Genomic DNA, 14,501 nt, shown 5'->3' on the forward strand with positions numbered 1-14,501 from the left:
TCCTTAGCGTGACCCTATCTTCTGGCCTCAAAGCTCTGCTCATGCTGCCATCAGCACTTTTCTTTTTTCCAGTATCTGGAGTCCAACAAAGTAGCAAATGCCACAGGGTTAATTTCCTCTCCAGCAGCAATCCTGCCCAGATGTGAGTCCTTGGGTTGTGGTTCTGGACCAAGAACAGCAAAGCTGACTTGGCCATGGATTCTGTGTGCCTGAGGGACTAGGGGGATTCTGTAGCTGATCTAAGAACTAAAATCTGTTCTCGCGTGTGTCTGAATTCTCAATCCAGTCTTGCTTCCCTCCCTCAGCTACAAGACCAGACCTCCTGGTCCTGGGTTGGACCTTTGAGACCCCTCCTTATTCATACTCCAGGATCTGAGCTGATGAGCCATGTGCAAAGAGATGCACCTCACTAAGGTCTTCCTGGCACACCAGAGAGAGGAGACAGAGATAAAGCTCCCTCTGTACCACGCCTGCCTCTTTGGCTCTGGGCACTCAGCACTAGAATAAGTTTGCGCCAGACATACACCTCAGGTTTTGACTGGAGTAAACTGGCCTGACCGCCTGTGTTTGCTTAAATGGTTATGGTGTACACAGAGCTCGGGGTTGTACCCAATCACATCTCCACTTTTATTTAAGGACTACTTTTTTTCTCTTCCTCAGAGTTTCCCTTTACATTCTGCAGGCAAGTATGTAGATACTTTAGCATTTCCAGGAAAACCTGCTGACATAACTGGTCTCGTGGCTGTAGACCATGCAACAGAGAAGTTTCTTCTCCACTGGGAAATTACATACAGCTAAGAATAAATGTGTTCACTCAGAATAGATTTTGGGTCCCCCACATCTGGAAAACATGCTGCCTAGTAGTGCCTGTTATTGAAAATAGGACATCTAAGGCAAAGACTCAATCCATTTCAAATTTTAGCTTAATAAGGTAAAATAAAACAAAACAAAAAAACCCCACAGATGATATTAGTCTTTTAAAGTAAGGATTTTGTCTATTTTTGAACACTGGCCAGACAGTTCAGTTGATGAGACTTGGCAGTAAAGAAGTTTAAATAGCAGGTTCCCTTCAAAAAATAGGTGTTCTGGGTCTAGAGCTCAGTAGACCCTGTGAGAAGGATCAGACCTTTCAACTCAAGAGACCCAGAGGCCTCTTAAGCTTTATGTTCTCCCACTGAAAAGTTATTCCCTAAATGTTCCTGGAGGGAGGATAAGGAAGGAGATGTGACTGGCCCTAGGAACATCTACTGGTCTGGGATAGCCCCGCCCCAGGACCCGAGGCTTGTCCTGCTGTTGGATGTGGAAAGAAAGCACAGCAGCCTGAATGAGAGGCTGTACCCTTTGTACCTGTCCCTTCCTTCATGGAGGTTTTATGCTGTTTTGCAAATCTTTCAGAATTATGCTAGCAGGGCATCTAGATTCTTTTCTGACTACCTACATCGTTACTGCTTTCTCAGAGCACTAATGTTTCCTCTACATGTAGAGTAACCTATGTAAGGTGTGAGTATCTCCAAAATGTTTTCACAAAGAATTTCATGGAGAGCGAGCAGAAGGGTTAAAGCCAGAGCCAGCCCAGACATTTACTGTATGGTGGGGGTTTCAGTTTAATTACCCAGGTATTTTACACAAATTGGAAGGAGGAAATGAAAGGCTTTTTATAGTGTTCTATCTGAGGCATGGAGGACTGACATTAGTACAGAATTTTCTTCTGATTTCACTATGTCTAAAGGCTAGTTAGCTTTACCACGTATGGCCAGCTGCTGCCCACACACAGACATATACCCCAACTGGGGCCTTCATCAAACTAAAAAATATATGTAAGACAAGAGAGCAAAATAATGTACATTAAGTCATAAAAATTTATTGGAAAAAATGCTTTAAGTAGATGCTGATCAACAGAAGGCCTATAACATCCCTCAGATGGGAAAGACATGACGGTGTTTAGGGACATCAATTATTTATATATTACCTCATTCACTCCTGACTATCCCTGAGATATTATCTACATATTTTAATTTGAAACAAAGTGAAGACTTGTTCATTCAAAATGCAGTGGTGAAATCATTTTCAATTGGGTTAGCATCTGCTCTCTTCCCCAAAGGATTTCCTTTAGTTATGGAAATTTATTCCAGGACAATTTAGAAAATACTCTCTCGATCTGTTAGTCAAGAATTCTGAGTTTTAATTTTAATTCTGTTATTATTGACTGTGCAAGCTTTGATAAGGCACCTGATATCGTGGTGCTTTAGTGTGAAAAATGGTGAGGGAGGGAAGATGACAAAGCATCTTATGAACTGCAAAAAATATGAAGATTAAAAAATGTCTAACATTCTATTACTGGCAGTGTTTCAAATGTGGCTGTGCCAAGTTCGAGCATGCCATGAAGGCATGGGCAGGATGTATGCCAGGCCTACCATAATGGTAGAGATTTTTGGGCACTGACTATGCTTCCTGTTGTCTGAATAGACACGGGGGCAATTGCAGAAAAGTGGCTGAGAGCCCAGGACAGAGGAAATAAAGGGAAGGCACAGCCGCAGCCACTCTGACTTGGCATATTGCCATGTTGGGCTCCTCTTGTCTTTATAATACTTTAGGGGCTCTTGGGCAGCTGCCGCATAAACCTTAAATAATACTGAAAAGGGTGTATGTGAAAAAGGGATAAGAATAATGGGAATCTGGTAGGTCTGGCTAGTTAGAAGCTTGTGGTTAGTCAGATGTTTGAGCTAGCAATTTATTGATTTGATGTTAAGGAGAGGAATGCCTTTTCACTTGTGAGTGAAGGCTCTAATCAAGAGAGAGCAAATGTGAGTCAGGTGTGGGAGGTAGGAAGACAGTGAAGAATTGTTCATGAAACACTCCTTGTGTGGGTGAAGGCTTGGAAAACTCTCTCTCCTGAGCTGGTACTCTGATCTAACCTCAGGTGGATATGAGTGAGCTGATATTACCACGATTAGCAGCATTACTTGGTAAAGAAAGAAAACGTGGTCTTATTCTTGGATCTGAGTCTGTATCTGAGCTTCAGTTCAGCTGCAGTAAAAAGCACTCCAGGGCACACCGAATGCTTTGTATTCACTGAAGGTTCCTGTTTGTCTCTTCCAGCTTCTGCTTCCTGCTCCTGGTACCTAATTTCTGCTCCTGCCCTCCACTTTCCTCCTAATGTGAGCTCAACTTACAGCTTTCTATTCTGGGCTGCACCCTTCTACTGTATGTTTTTCCATGTGTGTGTGTAAAACAGACGTGTGCTCTGTAGGCCTCCAATCCCCTTTAGCAGAATAATACCCATTTCCTCTTCTGCCATGGGAAAGTTCTGTCTCCTGCTCTGCCTTTACCAACCAGAATGAACACGTATTCTCCTAAGTGTTAAAAATACAGCATTCATCCTAGAGCTGAAAAAGATTTTCACTGATAAGTAAATACATTGGGCCTATTACTTTTACATTGTCTGAATTGTGATTTGTACAGGCTTTAATTGTATTATTATACCCAAATTTTATTCTGTCTTTTAATATTTCCTGCTTGCTAGGCAAGGACCTAGTCCTTTTAGAGAAACCTAATTAAATTATGCAAGGACATCTCCACTTAGGTCCTGTCTAGTTAGAATTGTCGATATAAGAAAAAACAATTTGGGAATTTCCTAGCAGTCCAGTGGTTAGGACACTAAGTTCTCTCTGCTGAAGACCTGCATTCAATCCCTGTCTGGGAACCAAAATCCCACAAACCATGCAGCACAGCCAAAAAAAAAGGAAAGAAATAAAGAAAAACCAATTCTACATCAAGATCCTACCATATAGCACTGGGAAATATGCTCAATATCCTGTAGTAAACCATAATGGGAAAAAAAATGAAAAGAATATACATATATAACTGAATCACTAAGCTGTATACCAGAAACTAACACAGCATTGTAAATCAACTATACTTCAATAAAATTAAAAAAAAGAAGAAGGAAACATTTCTGAACTCCAAATAATGCCCTAATATCTGCCAACAGCATTCAATACAGTAACATTTGATCATATTTAAATTCCTCAGTTTGGTAAACTGAGTTGTAGCTGTGGTCTTTAAGTTTTTCTTTTTGATTGGAACCCTAGGAATGGAGAGCCTGCTGTTAACACTCAGCACACCCCCCCTCATTTTTAAATCCTTTGGTGCTATTTGGGAGTTTACCACCAATTTTATTAAACTCCCTTTTATGGATCTTAACCTTTACTCCTCTGCCCATTTTCTGCTCTCATTTCCTGTCGAAATCTGCTTGGCAACCATTCCTATTTTTGCTTTACCTCTTTGTGAATCATGTGGCAAGTGAGCCAGCAGTCTGAATTTTTTTATGGGTCTATTTTCAGACTTTTTAAATTAAAATTCTATCTTAAGCTGTTTTATTTTAGGCTTACTTTAACCATTCAGGCCTTGAGCTTTGGGACTAAGTTGTATTATTTGCCACCATCCTGGTCCTGGTGGCAAAGGGGCCACCAACCTGTCTGAGAGAGCTTCCAGACCACCTTAACCAAATTGCTCCTACCTTTATTATTAATAGTTGAGGTGTTTCTACTGGGACAAGTCAAGGATCACACAAAGCTAGAAACTTCTTACCCCCAGCCCTAGTGGCCATGCAACTACTTCTTATCGTGTAAGACTTACAGTTTTGGAACTCTAGTGTTCATCAGCGCTAGAATACACTACACAGTTTGTGTGTGTTCAGTCTCTCACTAGGGTCCGACTCTTTGCGACCACGTGGACTGTAGCCCACTAGGCTCCTCTGTCCATGGGATTTCCCAGGCAAGAATTCTATAGTGGGTTGCCACTTCCTTCTCCAGGGGATCTTCCCAACCCAGGGATCGAGCCCGCATCTCCTTCGTTGGCAAGTGGATTCTTTCCTACTGAGCCACCTGGGAAGCCCTTATGTAGTTTAGGATTAAGTTTACCAGCAGCAGCTGTGCTTACCCTGCCCGTATTCCACACTACACACACACAGTTCATGAGTTCCCTATTATGACTCCTCCCACCCTGCCCCAGTACATTAGTTTTATTCTCCTTTTGGTTTTTAAAAAGATTATGGAATCTATAGTTTTATTGGGCTGCGCTTTTTTCTGTTGTTCTAACAAAATAGTTTGTGTCTCTTTTAAAATGTTCCATTTTATGTGTCCATTTTGCTTTATTTAAAAATATGTCTAGTGGATCGAGTAAGTCAAGATTATAAGCAGAAGGGACTGATAGTTGCTTTATCCAAGTATCTTTTCCAAATATATACAAAAAAGAAATGTCTATATGTATATAACTGAGTTTGCTATATGGCAGAGATTGGCACAACATTGTAAATAAAGTACACTTTTTTTAAGTAAATAAATTTTTAAAAAACCAGTGCCTTTTCCTACTTCCCAAAGCCAAATGCTCTTTCTCTCCTTGAAAGTTAACCCCTTCAGAAACTGTTCTTTAACAAGTCTGTCCTGCTTCTATTTAGCACTTAAACAATTGTCTTTCTTCTGTGTGTGATGACATTTTCTCCTAATTTCCTGTCTGCAGAACCATCTTGTGTGCACTCATGTGTGTGTGGTGGTTGGTCTAAGCCTTGCTCTGCAATCCGGCCCTAGATCCACTCATCCTCAGTGGCTGCTGCACTTAGAGCAGCCAGACAGTCTGGGTAAGGAATTCCGGAGAGCCTAAGGGCTTTAAAGAGTCAACTGATAGAACTATAGCAGGCTTAGTGTTCCTCTGAGAATTGACAGACCAGGTAAGGGAGCCCACAGATAACAAAGTAAATCCCGGGGCCCACCTCAGCAGAGTACTAACTTCTCGCTGCCTTAGCTAGCTGAAGTTGTCCTTTACCTTTTCCTAGAAGTTTCAGGCACCCGCAAGAGAGACCTGCGTGGAATGTCAGAAAACAGTCTACTCGATGGAGCGTCTCTTGGCCAACCAGCAGGTGTTTCACATCAGCTGCTTCCGTTGTTCCTATTGCAACAGCAAGCTTAGGTAAGCCAGACCAAACTAGCCATCTCTGGAGGTGTGGTTGGACCTCCAGAGGGAGTCTTTGGTTTTTAGAACACTTGGAATACTAAAATCTGTGGTGCTAATAGTATCTGCTGTTATAGAAGAGCTCAGAGAGCTGTCATAGTAGCTGTTCATATGATTATCACTGATCTAAAGACTGCTGCTGCTGCTACTGCTAAGTCACTTCAGTCGTGTCCGACTCTGTGCAACGCCATAGACGGCAGCCCACCAGGCTCCCCCATCCCTGGGATTCTCTAGGCAAGAATTCTGGAGTGGGGTGCCATTGCCTACTCCGAAAGACAGACTACAGACTGGTAAAGTTGGAAGATGAACATTTTAGGATTTCAGCTTCTCACCTACTTAGTACAGTTGAGAACCATGGATGCTTTGGCATGTGTTTAGAGATGTCATGTTTTTGAGGGACATATCCCAGAAAATTGACTATGTTCTAGAGATTTACAATCATCGCTTTTTCTTTAATAAAGTTGGGAGGGTGATTAAAAAAAATTGTGTGTGCTGTTGAGGATCTTTGAAGAAAGTGAAAAGTACCCTTTAATTACAAGCATTTTATTATAGTAAATGATAATGGTGTTTAGAACTTCTTGGTACATTGACATTAATTTACACGTTAGGACTAAAGCTTTAATAATGCAGGTTGCTGGTGACCTAATTTAGCAGAATGTTTTCCCTTGGTATCAAGAATCATACAGTTAAGAAATCTCAGGAGGATACTTGTTGAAGCCCTTCAGGTTATCCCAAGTACTGTATAAATGGCAAAAACAGCAAACACAGTAGATCCTGAAGAACCTGTATTTTTCTGTATATTGCTTCGTTTTCTGAGAAAAGAATGATGTATCATTTCTTCTTAGTGACTCAAAGTATGGATATAAATGTGGCAAATTGTGGAAATATTCCATATGACCTCATTTTATTCATATTGGAGGAGGAAGTAACCAGGATGTCATTTCTTCCAGCCTTCCTTCCAGAGCAGGCATCCCTTCCACCATCCTGCTGAAAGATGTCCTGGCACCTGTGTGGCACTTCTGGGTGGGTTAATACCCCACTTCAGCTAGTTCTGGTGTTAGTGCTAGCTCGACAACTTTCCCTTCTGTTGAGCCAAAATGTGCGTCTGTAACTTCCACTCAGTGGTTCTTTTTCCGCCCACTGTATTTTTTTCTCCAGAGCACATTCTTCTAAATTTTTGAATTTTTATGTTTCTCCTGTGGAAATGCTGTTGTTTTTCTACCCCTCCTATAAAATGTGTTACCCTTTGAGAGACACCAGATGTCGTAAAGGCCTGTCCAGCACTGACGTTAGGGTAGACCAACTTCTGGCTGTTGCTTGCGGTTCTCCTGTTAACCGTAGCTTTCTTTTATTCAGTCACTGGCATCTACTGAGTGCCAGCCATTGGCAGAGCATTATACCCATTCCTGCTTTTAAATTCTAACACAAATGGGAAGCTAGGAGGAAAATGATTGAACTTTTTACAAAGGAATATCATTAAAAATAGTTACATGTTATAAATACTTAGGAAATAGAATGATCAGAGTTAGGTGGAATTACCTAGGGAAGACTTCTTGGAAGTAATTTTTTTTAACAGTTTGGACAGAGGGAAGTGAAATCACTTGAAAATGGGAGCATGCACCAAGTGGAAGAATGTCTTTTGAAGTTTCAGGCCTAGAAATGAGCATTTTTTAATAAGGATAATACAAACCAACATGTTTAAAAGGGGGTGGAGCATCCTCGGTGACTGATGATGTGCTTTTTTAAAAAATTTATTTATTTGGCTTCACTGGGTCTTAGTTGCAGTGCATGAGGTCTTTAGTTATGAGATTTTGTTCCCTGACCAGGGATCGAACCTGAGCCCCCCTGCCTTGGAGGGCAGAGTCTTAGCCATGGGACCACCAGGGAAGTCCCTGAAGTGCTTTTAAAGATATTTTTCTCACTTTGCATCTTCTGGAAATACTGGAGTTGCCAGGTTTCAGGCTACTGGTATAAATAAAAGTATACAGATTTGTTAACTTTATGCTCTTTTTTTTTTTTTTTAAACAACAGTCTAGGAACTTATGCCTCTTTACATGGGAGAATCTATTGCAAGCCTCACTTCAATCAACTCTTTAAATCTAAAGGTAACTATGATGAAGGCTTTGGACACAGACCACACAAGGATCTGTGGGCAAGCAAAAATGAAAATGAAGAGACATTGGAGAGACCAGTCCAGCTTCCAAGTGCAGCGGAGACCCTTCAGAGCCCAGGGGTAGAAAATGCCCCCATTGAGAAAGTGGGTGTGCTAACTGCGAGTATGGAAGCCAAGGCCTCCTGCCTACTGGAGAAGGAAGACAAGCCAGCTGAAACCAAGAAGCTGAGGATCGCCTGGCCACCCCCCACTGAGCTTGGCAGTTCAGGAAGTGCCTTGGAAGAAGGGATCAAAGTATTGAAGCCTAAGTGGCCTCCTGAGGATGATATTAGCAAGCCTGAAGCTCCTGAGGATGTAGACCTGGATCTGAAGAAGCTAAGACGATCTTCTTCTCTGAAGGAGAGAAGCCGCCCATTCACCGTAGCAGCTTCATTTCGAACCTCTTCAGTCAAGAGCCCAAAAGCTTTAAACCCACCTATCAGGAAGGGCTGGAGCATGTCAGAGCAAAGCGAGGAGTATGGAGGAGGTGTAGCAGCAGAAAGGAAACACATGGAAAATGCCAACGCCTCTGAGAAGAATGAGAGTGTGGGGAAAACCACCTGGCCCAACAAGGGATCTAAAGGAGGGGAGGCTGGGCGGAGAAGCAGGGAGAGTCCTAGTTTTGGAATGGGGAGTGAAAATCTTATAGAGAATGGTGCAAACTTAGATGAAAGTGATAAAAACCTTCTCAAAAAGCAGTCTCCACTAGAACCCAAGGCAAAAACCTGGTCTAGCTATACAGACAACCCCTCCACTAAAGAATTCACTACTCAAACTCAGAAATCCCAGGATGTGGGATTCTGGGAGGAAGAGGTAGTCGAAGAGCTGTCTGTCGAAGAACAGATAAAGAGAAATCGGTACTATGATGAGGATGAAGATGAAGAATAACAAATTGCAATGATGTTGGGCCTTACATTTATGTGTCATTGAGCCACTGCCCTTATCAAAGTGATACACATAAACAGCTGTCTTAGCATGAACTGAAATTTACATGGAAGTAACTTTGGAAGAGAGTTCCTGCTTCAAAAAAAAAAATCCCATACTGCAGCTTAAGTGAACCAACTCTAAATGCTAGAGATAACATCACTTAAATCCTCTATTTTAGCAATGATGATATACACAACTGCTTTAAGGTCTTTTGGGGGTGGGAGTGTGTATGGCGGAGTAGGGGGTGGGGGGATACTCCAACTGATAAGGTCCAGATTTCACTGTATTCCCGAAAGACAATATGAAAATGGAGATGATTAGTAGTGCACTGTTCCACTAAAACTTCAATTATGGAATAAGCAGAAGGGATTTAGGGGCCTAAACATTATAACTGAATGCACTTTAGTATAAAGGGCACAGTTTGCATATTTTTACATGAATACCAATTTATTGTTTAGTATTCCTCTGCTAAGAGATTAAATATTTAGTCTTTTTTAAAAAAAAAAAATTAGGTTAATTTTCTTACACTGATGTATATGGGGGATTTATCGCTTACTCTGATACATATGGGGGTTTATTGCATCCTGCTTTCTAGACCACGTCCTGAACTAGAGTATTGAGATACAGCACAACCATCTTTTCAGAGTACCTTTTGAGCACCCTTGGTGCTTGGAGGAATTCACTGTGTCCCAAATAAGCTATGGTATTTGCCAATGAGTATGACCACACCCCAAATGATTGCTTTCTTCTCTCGTGGTCTCTGTGCTTCTCATAATTTACTGAAAGCTGCAATATTTTTACAAGATCTTTTATATTTGCCATGTTGCATATTAGAGCAAAGTGATGAGTTTAAAGGAGGAATAACAGAAAAAAGAAAAGATGCCTTAAACCACTTGAGCTCAGACCCCCCAACCCCTGTAATTCTACTTCTGATATCCCCTTTCTGGGACATTAGTTTTTTAATACTTAAAAGTTCTGAAATGTATAGATTTTTATGGCAGACAGTATTCCTAGGGTGCAATTAAACCAATTATAGGCCTTTTTTGAGAGATGATTTTCTAGTATAAAGGTTTTGGAACAATATAAACTTGAGTACATTTTTTTGTACATAATTGATATTCCAAATTGTATTTTGGGGGGAGAGAGGTGTTTTAAGCTATAGGCTTTACTTTATACTGCATTTTTGGAGATTTAGCTCTGATATTTTTTAGAGATGTAAAAATATTCTGCTTTCTTACAGTCTTGCTTACTCTGAAACATTTTTATTCAATAAAGCTTTTAACTGACATTTGAACTTTCAGTGTTCCTTTTCCATTATTATTTTACATTGTTACTGTCTCTCAGGACCTACTTTTTGCCTTAGCAGTTTGGGTAGAAAAGGCAAATGGGTCTGATGGGTTTCGAGAGAAGTACTATGTATACCTCTCACCACTAGGTGGTGGTGTTGAGCTGGTCTTAGGCTTTCATTCTCCTAGAAGACAAATTTTTCTTCAAAATGGAAAGCAGTTTGGCAACAAAATTATTGTGTGCGTTCAAAACGAGATGCTTGTTTTACCAATTCAAGATGCAGTGATGGTTTTCATTAATTAGTTAATTATTGTTCAGTTGCTAAGTAATGTCCGACTTCCAACCTCATGAATTGTAGCAGGCCAGGCTCCTCTGTCCTCCAGTATTTCCCAGAGTTTGCTCAAATTCTTGTCTACTGAGTCAGTGATGTTATCTAACCATCTTATCCTCTGCCATCCCCTTCTCCTGTCCTCAATCTTTCCCAGAATCAGGGTCTTTTCCAATGTTTCAGCTCTTTGTATCAGGTGGCCAAAGTATTAGAGCTTTAGCATCAGTCTTTCCAATGAATATTTAGTTGAGTTCCTTTAGGATCGACTGGTTCGATCTCCTTCCAGTCTCAAGAGTCTTCTCCAGCAGCACAATTCGAAAGCATCAATTCTTCAGTGCTCAGCCTTCTTTAATGGTCCAACTCTCACATGTGTACATAATTACTGGAAAAACCATAACTGTAACTATATGGACCTTTGTCGGCAAAATATCTCTGCTTTTTAATACATTGTCTAGGTTTGTCATAGCTTTCCTTCCAAAGAGCAGTTGTCTTTTAATTTCATGGCTGCAGTCACCATCCACAGTGATTTTGGAGCCCAAGGAAAGAAAATCTGTCACTGCTTCCACTTTTTCCCTTTCTGCTGCTAAGTCACTTCAGTCGTGTCCGACTCTGTGTGACCCCATCGACGGCAGCCCACCAGGCTCCCCCATCCCTGGGATTCTCCAGGCAAGAACACTGGAATGGGTTGCCATTTCCTTCTCCAATGCATGAAAAGTGAAAGTGAAGTCGCTCAGTCGTGTCCGACTCTTGGCGACCCCACGGACTGCAGCCTACCAGGCTCCTCCATCCATGGGATTTTCCATGGGACCGGATGCCATGATCTTAGTTTTTTGAATGTTAGGTTTCAAGCCAGGTTTTTCACTCTCCTCTTTCACCCTCATCAAGAAGCTCTTTAGTTCCTCTTCACTTTCTGCTATTAGAGTCGTATTATATGCATATCTGAGGTTGTTGCCATTTCCCCTGGCAAATTTGATTCCACCTAGTGATTCATCCAACCCAACATTTCTCATGATGTACTCTGCATTTAAGTAAATACGCAGGCTGACAATATACATCCCTGTCATACTCCTTTCCCAATTTTGAACCAATTATTCCACATCCATTTCTAACTGTTGCCTCTTGACCTGCATACGGGTTTCTCAGGAGGCAGTTCAGGTGGTCTGGTATTCCCATCTCTTTAAGAATTTTCTAGTTTGTTGTGATCCACAGTCAAAGCTGTAGTCAATAATTCTATCTCCAAGTAAATCTACACTCCAATTTAAAAAGAAAAAAACCAACACCTTAATAAGGTAAAGTATGCTACTGCTAAGTCACTTCAGTCGTGTCCGACTCTGTGCGACCCCATAGACGGCAGCCCACCAGGCTCCCCCGTCCCTGGGATTCTCTAGGCAAGAATACTGGAGTGGGTTGCCATTTCCTTCTCCAATGCATGAAAGTGAAAAGTGAAAGTGAAGCTGCTCAGTCGTGTCCAACTCTTATCGACCCCATGGACTGCAGCCTACTAGGCTCCTCTGTCCATGGGATTTTCCAAGCAAGAGTACTGGAGTGGGTTGCCATTGCCTTCTCCAGGTAAAGTATACTTCACCTTATAATTATGCCTAAATGCTAAATGGAACCTTCAAATGCCTCTGCTGGACTTGAAATGGACTTGCTTTTTGCTCCAGGCAGAGGTATAGTTGCTTGTTTGATTTCCTTGTTTGCAGAGGCAACTGCCCTGAGTAGTAAGATGCTTTCTTTTCTTTCTTTCTTTCTTTTTTAAATGGGAGTGTAGATTTCCTTGGAGACAAAAATGCTTTTTGAGTCATCTGTTAACATTTTTCAGGGTTGCTGTGTGTTCCACTTTCTTGCCTGGTCATCAAAGTGGATGGCTGGATACTACTATCTGCTCTTAACTCTGTGCTTGACTCCACTACAGGCTGAAGTAATTTAGAAAGCCCTGAAAGCCCTGTTCAATGAACAGTTAATCCAGAAGTACCTGCTGGCTTTTACAAAATATCCAATCCTGTTTGAGTTTAGCTACCTTTACTTTGTGACTCACTATTGCTCTAACCCATCCACATGGTACTCATCACATCTACTAACCTTATACAAAAGGTGAGGGCCTATGGTAGGCATTTAGAGGGTATCAGTTGAGTGTGTGCCTGCTCAGTTGTGTCCAACTCCTTGCAACCCTATGTACTGTAGCTCAGTAGGCTGCTCTATCCATGGAATTTTCCAGGCAAGAATACTGGAATGGGTTGCCATTTCCGCCTCCAGGGGATCTTCGCTACCCTGGGATTGAACTCGCATCTCCTGTGTCTCCTGCATTGCAGGCAAATTCTTTACCACTGAGTTGAGTATGTCACCATATATAGGTATGTGAGGACTGCAATTATCCTGGGAAGAATTTTTCCTTGCCTTTCAAGGGCTAAGATAGATATAAGTATAGAGAGTGGAGACAAGAATTAGTTCCATAATCAATACAATAAAAGGATATTCTTATATCAAGAGAATGACTAGTTCAGTTCAGTTCAGTCGCTCAGTCGTGTCTGACTCTTTGCGACCCCATTAGTCGCAGCACACCAGGCCTCCCTTTCCATCACCATCTCTCGGAGTTCACTCAAACTCACGTCCATCGAGTCGGTGATGCCATCCAGCCATCTCATCCTCTGTCGTCCCCTTTTCCTCCTGCCCACAATCCCTCCCAGCATCAGAGTCTTTTCCAGTGAGTCAACTCTTCACATGAGGTGGCCAAAGTACTGGAGTTTCAGCTTTAGCATCATTCCTTCCAAAGAACACCCAGGGCTGATCTCCTTTAGGATGGATTTGTTGGATCTCCTTACAGTCCAAGGGACTCTCAAGAGTCTTCTCCAATACCACAGTTCAAAAGCATCAATTCTTTGGCGCTCAGCTTTCTTCACAGTCCAACTCTTACATCCATACATGACCACTGGAAAAACCATAGCCTTGACTAGACGGACCTTTGTTGGCAAAGAAATGTCTCTGCTTTTCAATATGCTATCTAGGTTGGTCATAACTTTCCTTCCAAGGAGTAAGTGTCTTTTAATTTCATGGCTACAATCACCATCTGCAGTGATTTTGGAGCCCAAAAAAATAAAGTCTGACACTGTTTCCACTGTTTCCCCATCTATTTGCCATGAAGTGATGGGACCAGATGCCATGATCTTTGTTTTCTGAATGTTGAGCTTTAAGCCAACTTTTTCACTCTCCTCTTTCACTTTCATCAAGAGGCTTTTGAGTTCCTCTTCACTTTCTGCCATAAGGGTGGTGTCATCTGCATATCTGAGGCTACTGATATTTCTCCTGGCAATCTTGATTCCAGCTTGTGCTTCTTCCAGCCCAGCGTTTCTCATGATGTACTCTGCATATAAGTTAAATAAGCAGGGTGACAATATACAGCCTTGACGTAGTCCTTTTCCTATTTGGAACCAGTCTGTTGTTCCATGTCCAGTTCTGACTGTTGCTTCCTGACCTGCATATAGGTTTCTCAAGAGGCAGGTCAGGTGGTCTAGTATTCCCATCTCTTTCAGAATTTTCCACAGTTTATTGTGATCCACACAGTCAAAGCCTTTGGAATGGTCCAGATGATACTAAATATTCTTAGAAAACAAAAGCACCTACAGCCAAACAAAAAGCATTTATTCTCTTAGCTCTCTGAATGAAGGCAGCTTCTTGGACTATGTCAAGGTTGACAGTAGAATGATGTGAATTTTTCTGTTGGTGAAGCAGGAAAAGGCCTGCTTTGGGACCTGAAATGATTAAGGAGACTCTGTTCATGACTTGCTACAAGGGCCAACT

The 14,501-nt window shown here is 41.7% G+C and overlaps 1 protein-coding gene across 5 annotated transcripts in view; it reads left to right on the forward strand.

The window, feature by feature from the left end:
* Positions 1-10,382, forward strand: part of LIMA1 (LIM domain and actin binding 1) — a 91,950-nt gene extending 81,568 nt beyond the window's left edge. For all 5 annotated transcript variants that reach the window (XM_015470991.3, NM_001192754.1, XM_005206324.5 and 2 more), the window contains exons 10-11: positions 5,834-5,967; positions 8,041-10,382. In XM_015470991.3, coding sequence (XP_015326477.1) covers positions 5,834-5,967; positions 8,041-9,049 — 1,143 coding nt within the window. In that variant the 3' untranslated portion in view covers positions 9,050-10,382. The remainder of the gene's footprint in view (positions 1-5,833; positions 5,968-8,040) is intronic.
* Positions 10,383-14,501: the final 4,119 nt, after the last annotated feature.

This window comes from Bos taurus, chromosome 5 (assembly GCF_002263795.3).
Source record: "Bos taurus isolate L1 Dominette 01449 registration number 42190680 breed Hereford chromosome 5, ARS-UCD2.0, whole genome shotgun sequence".
Taxonomy (NCBI): domain Eukaryota; kingdom Metazoa; phylum Chordata; class Mammalia; order Artiodactyla; family Bovidae; genus Bos; species Bos taurus.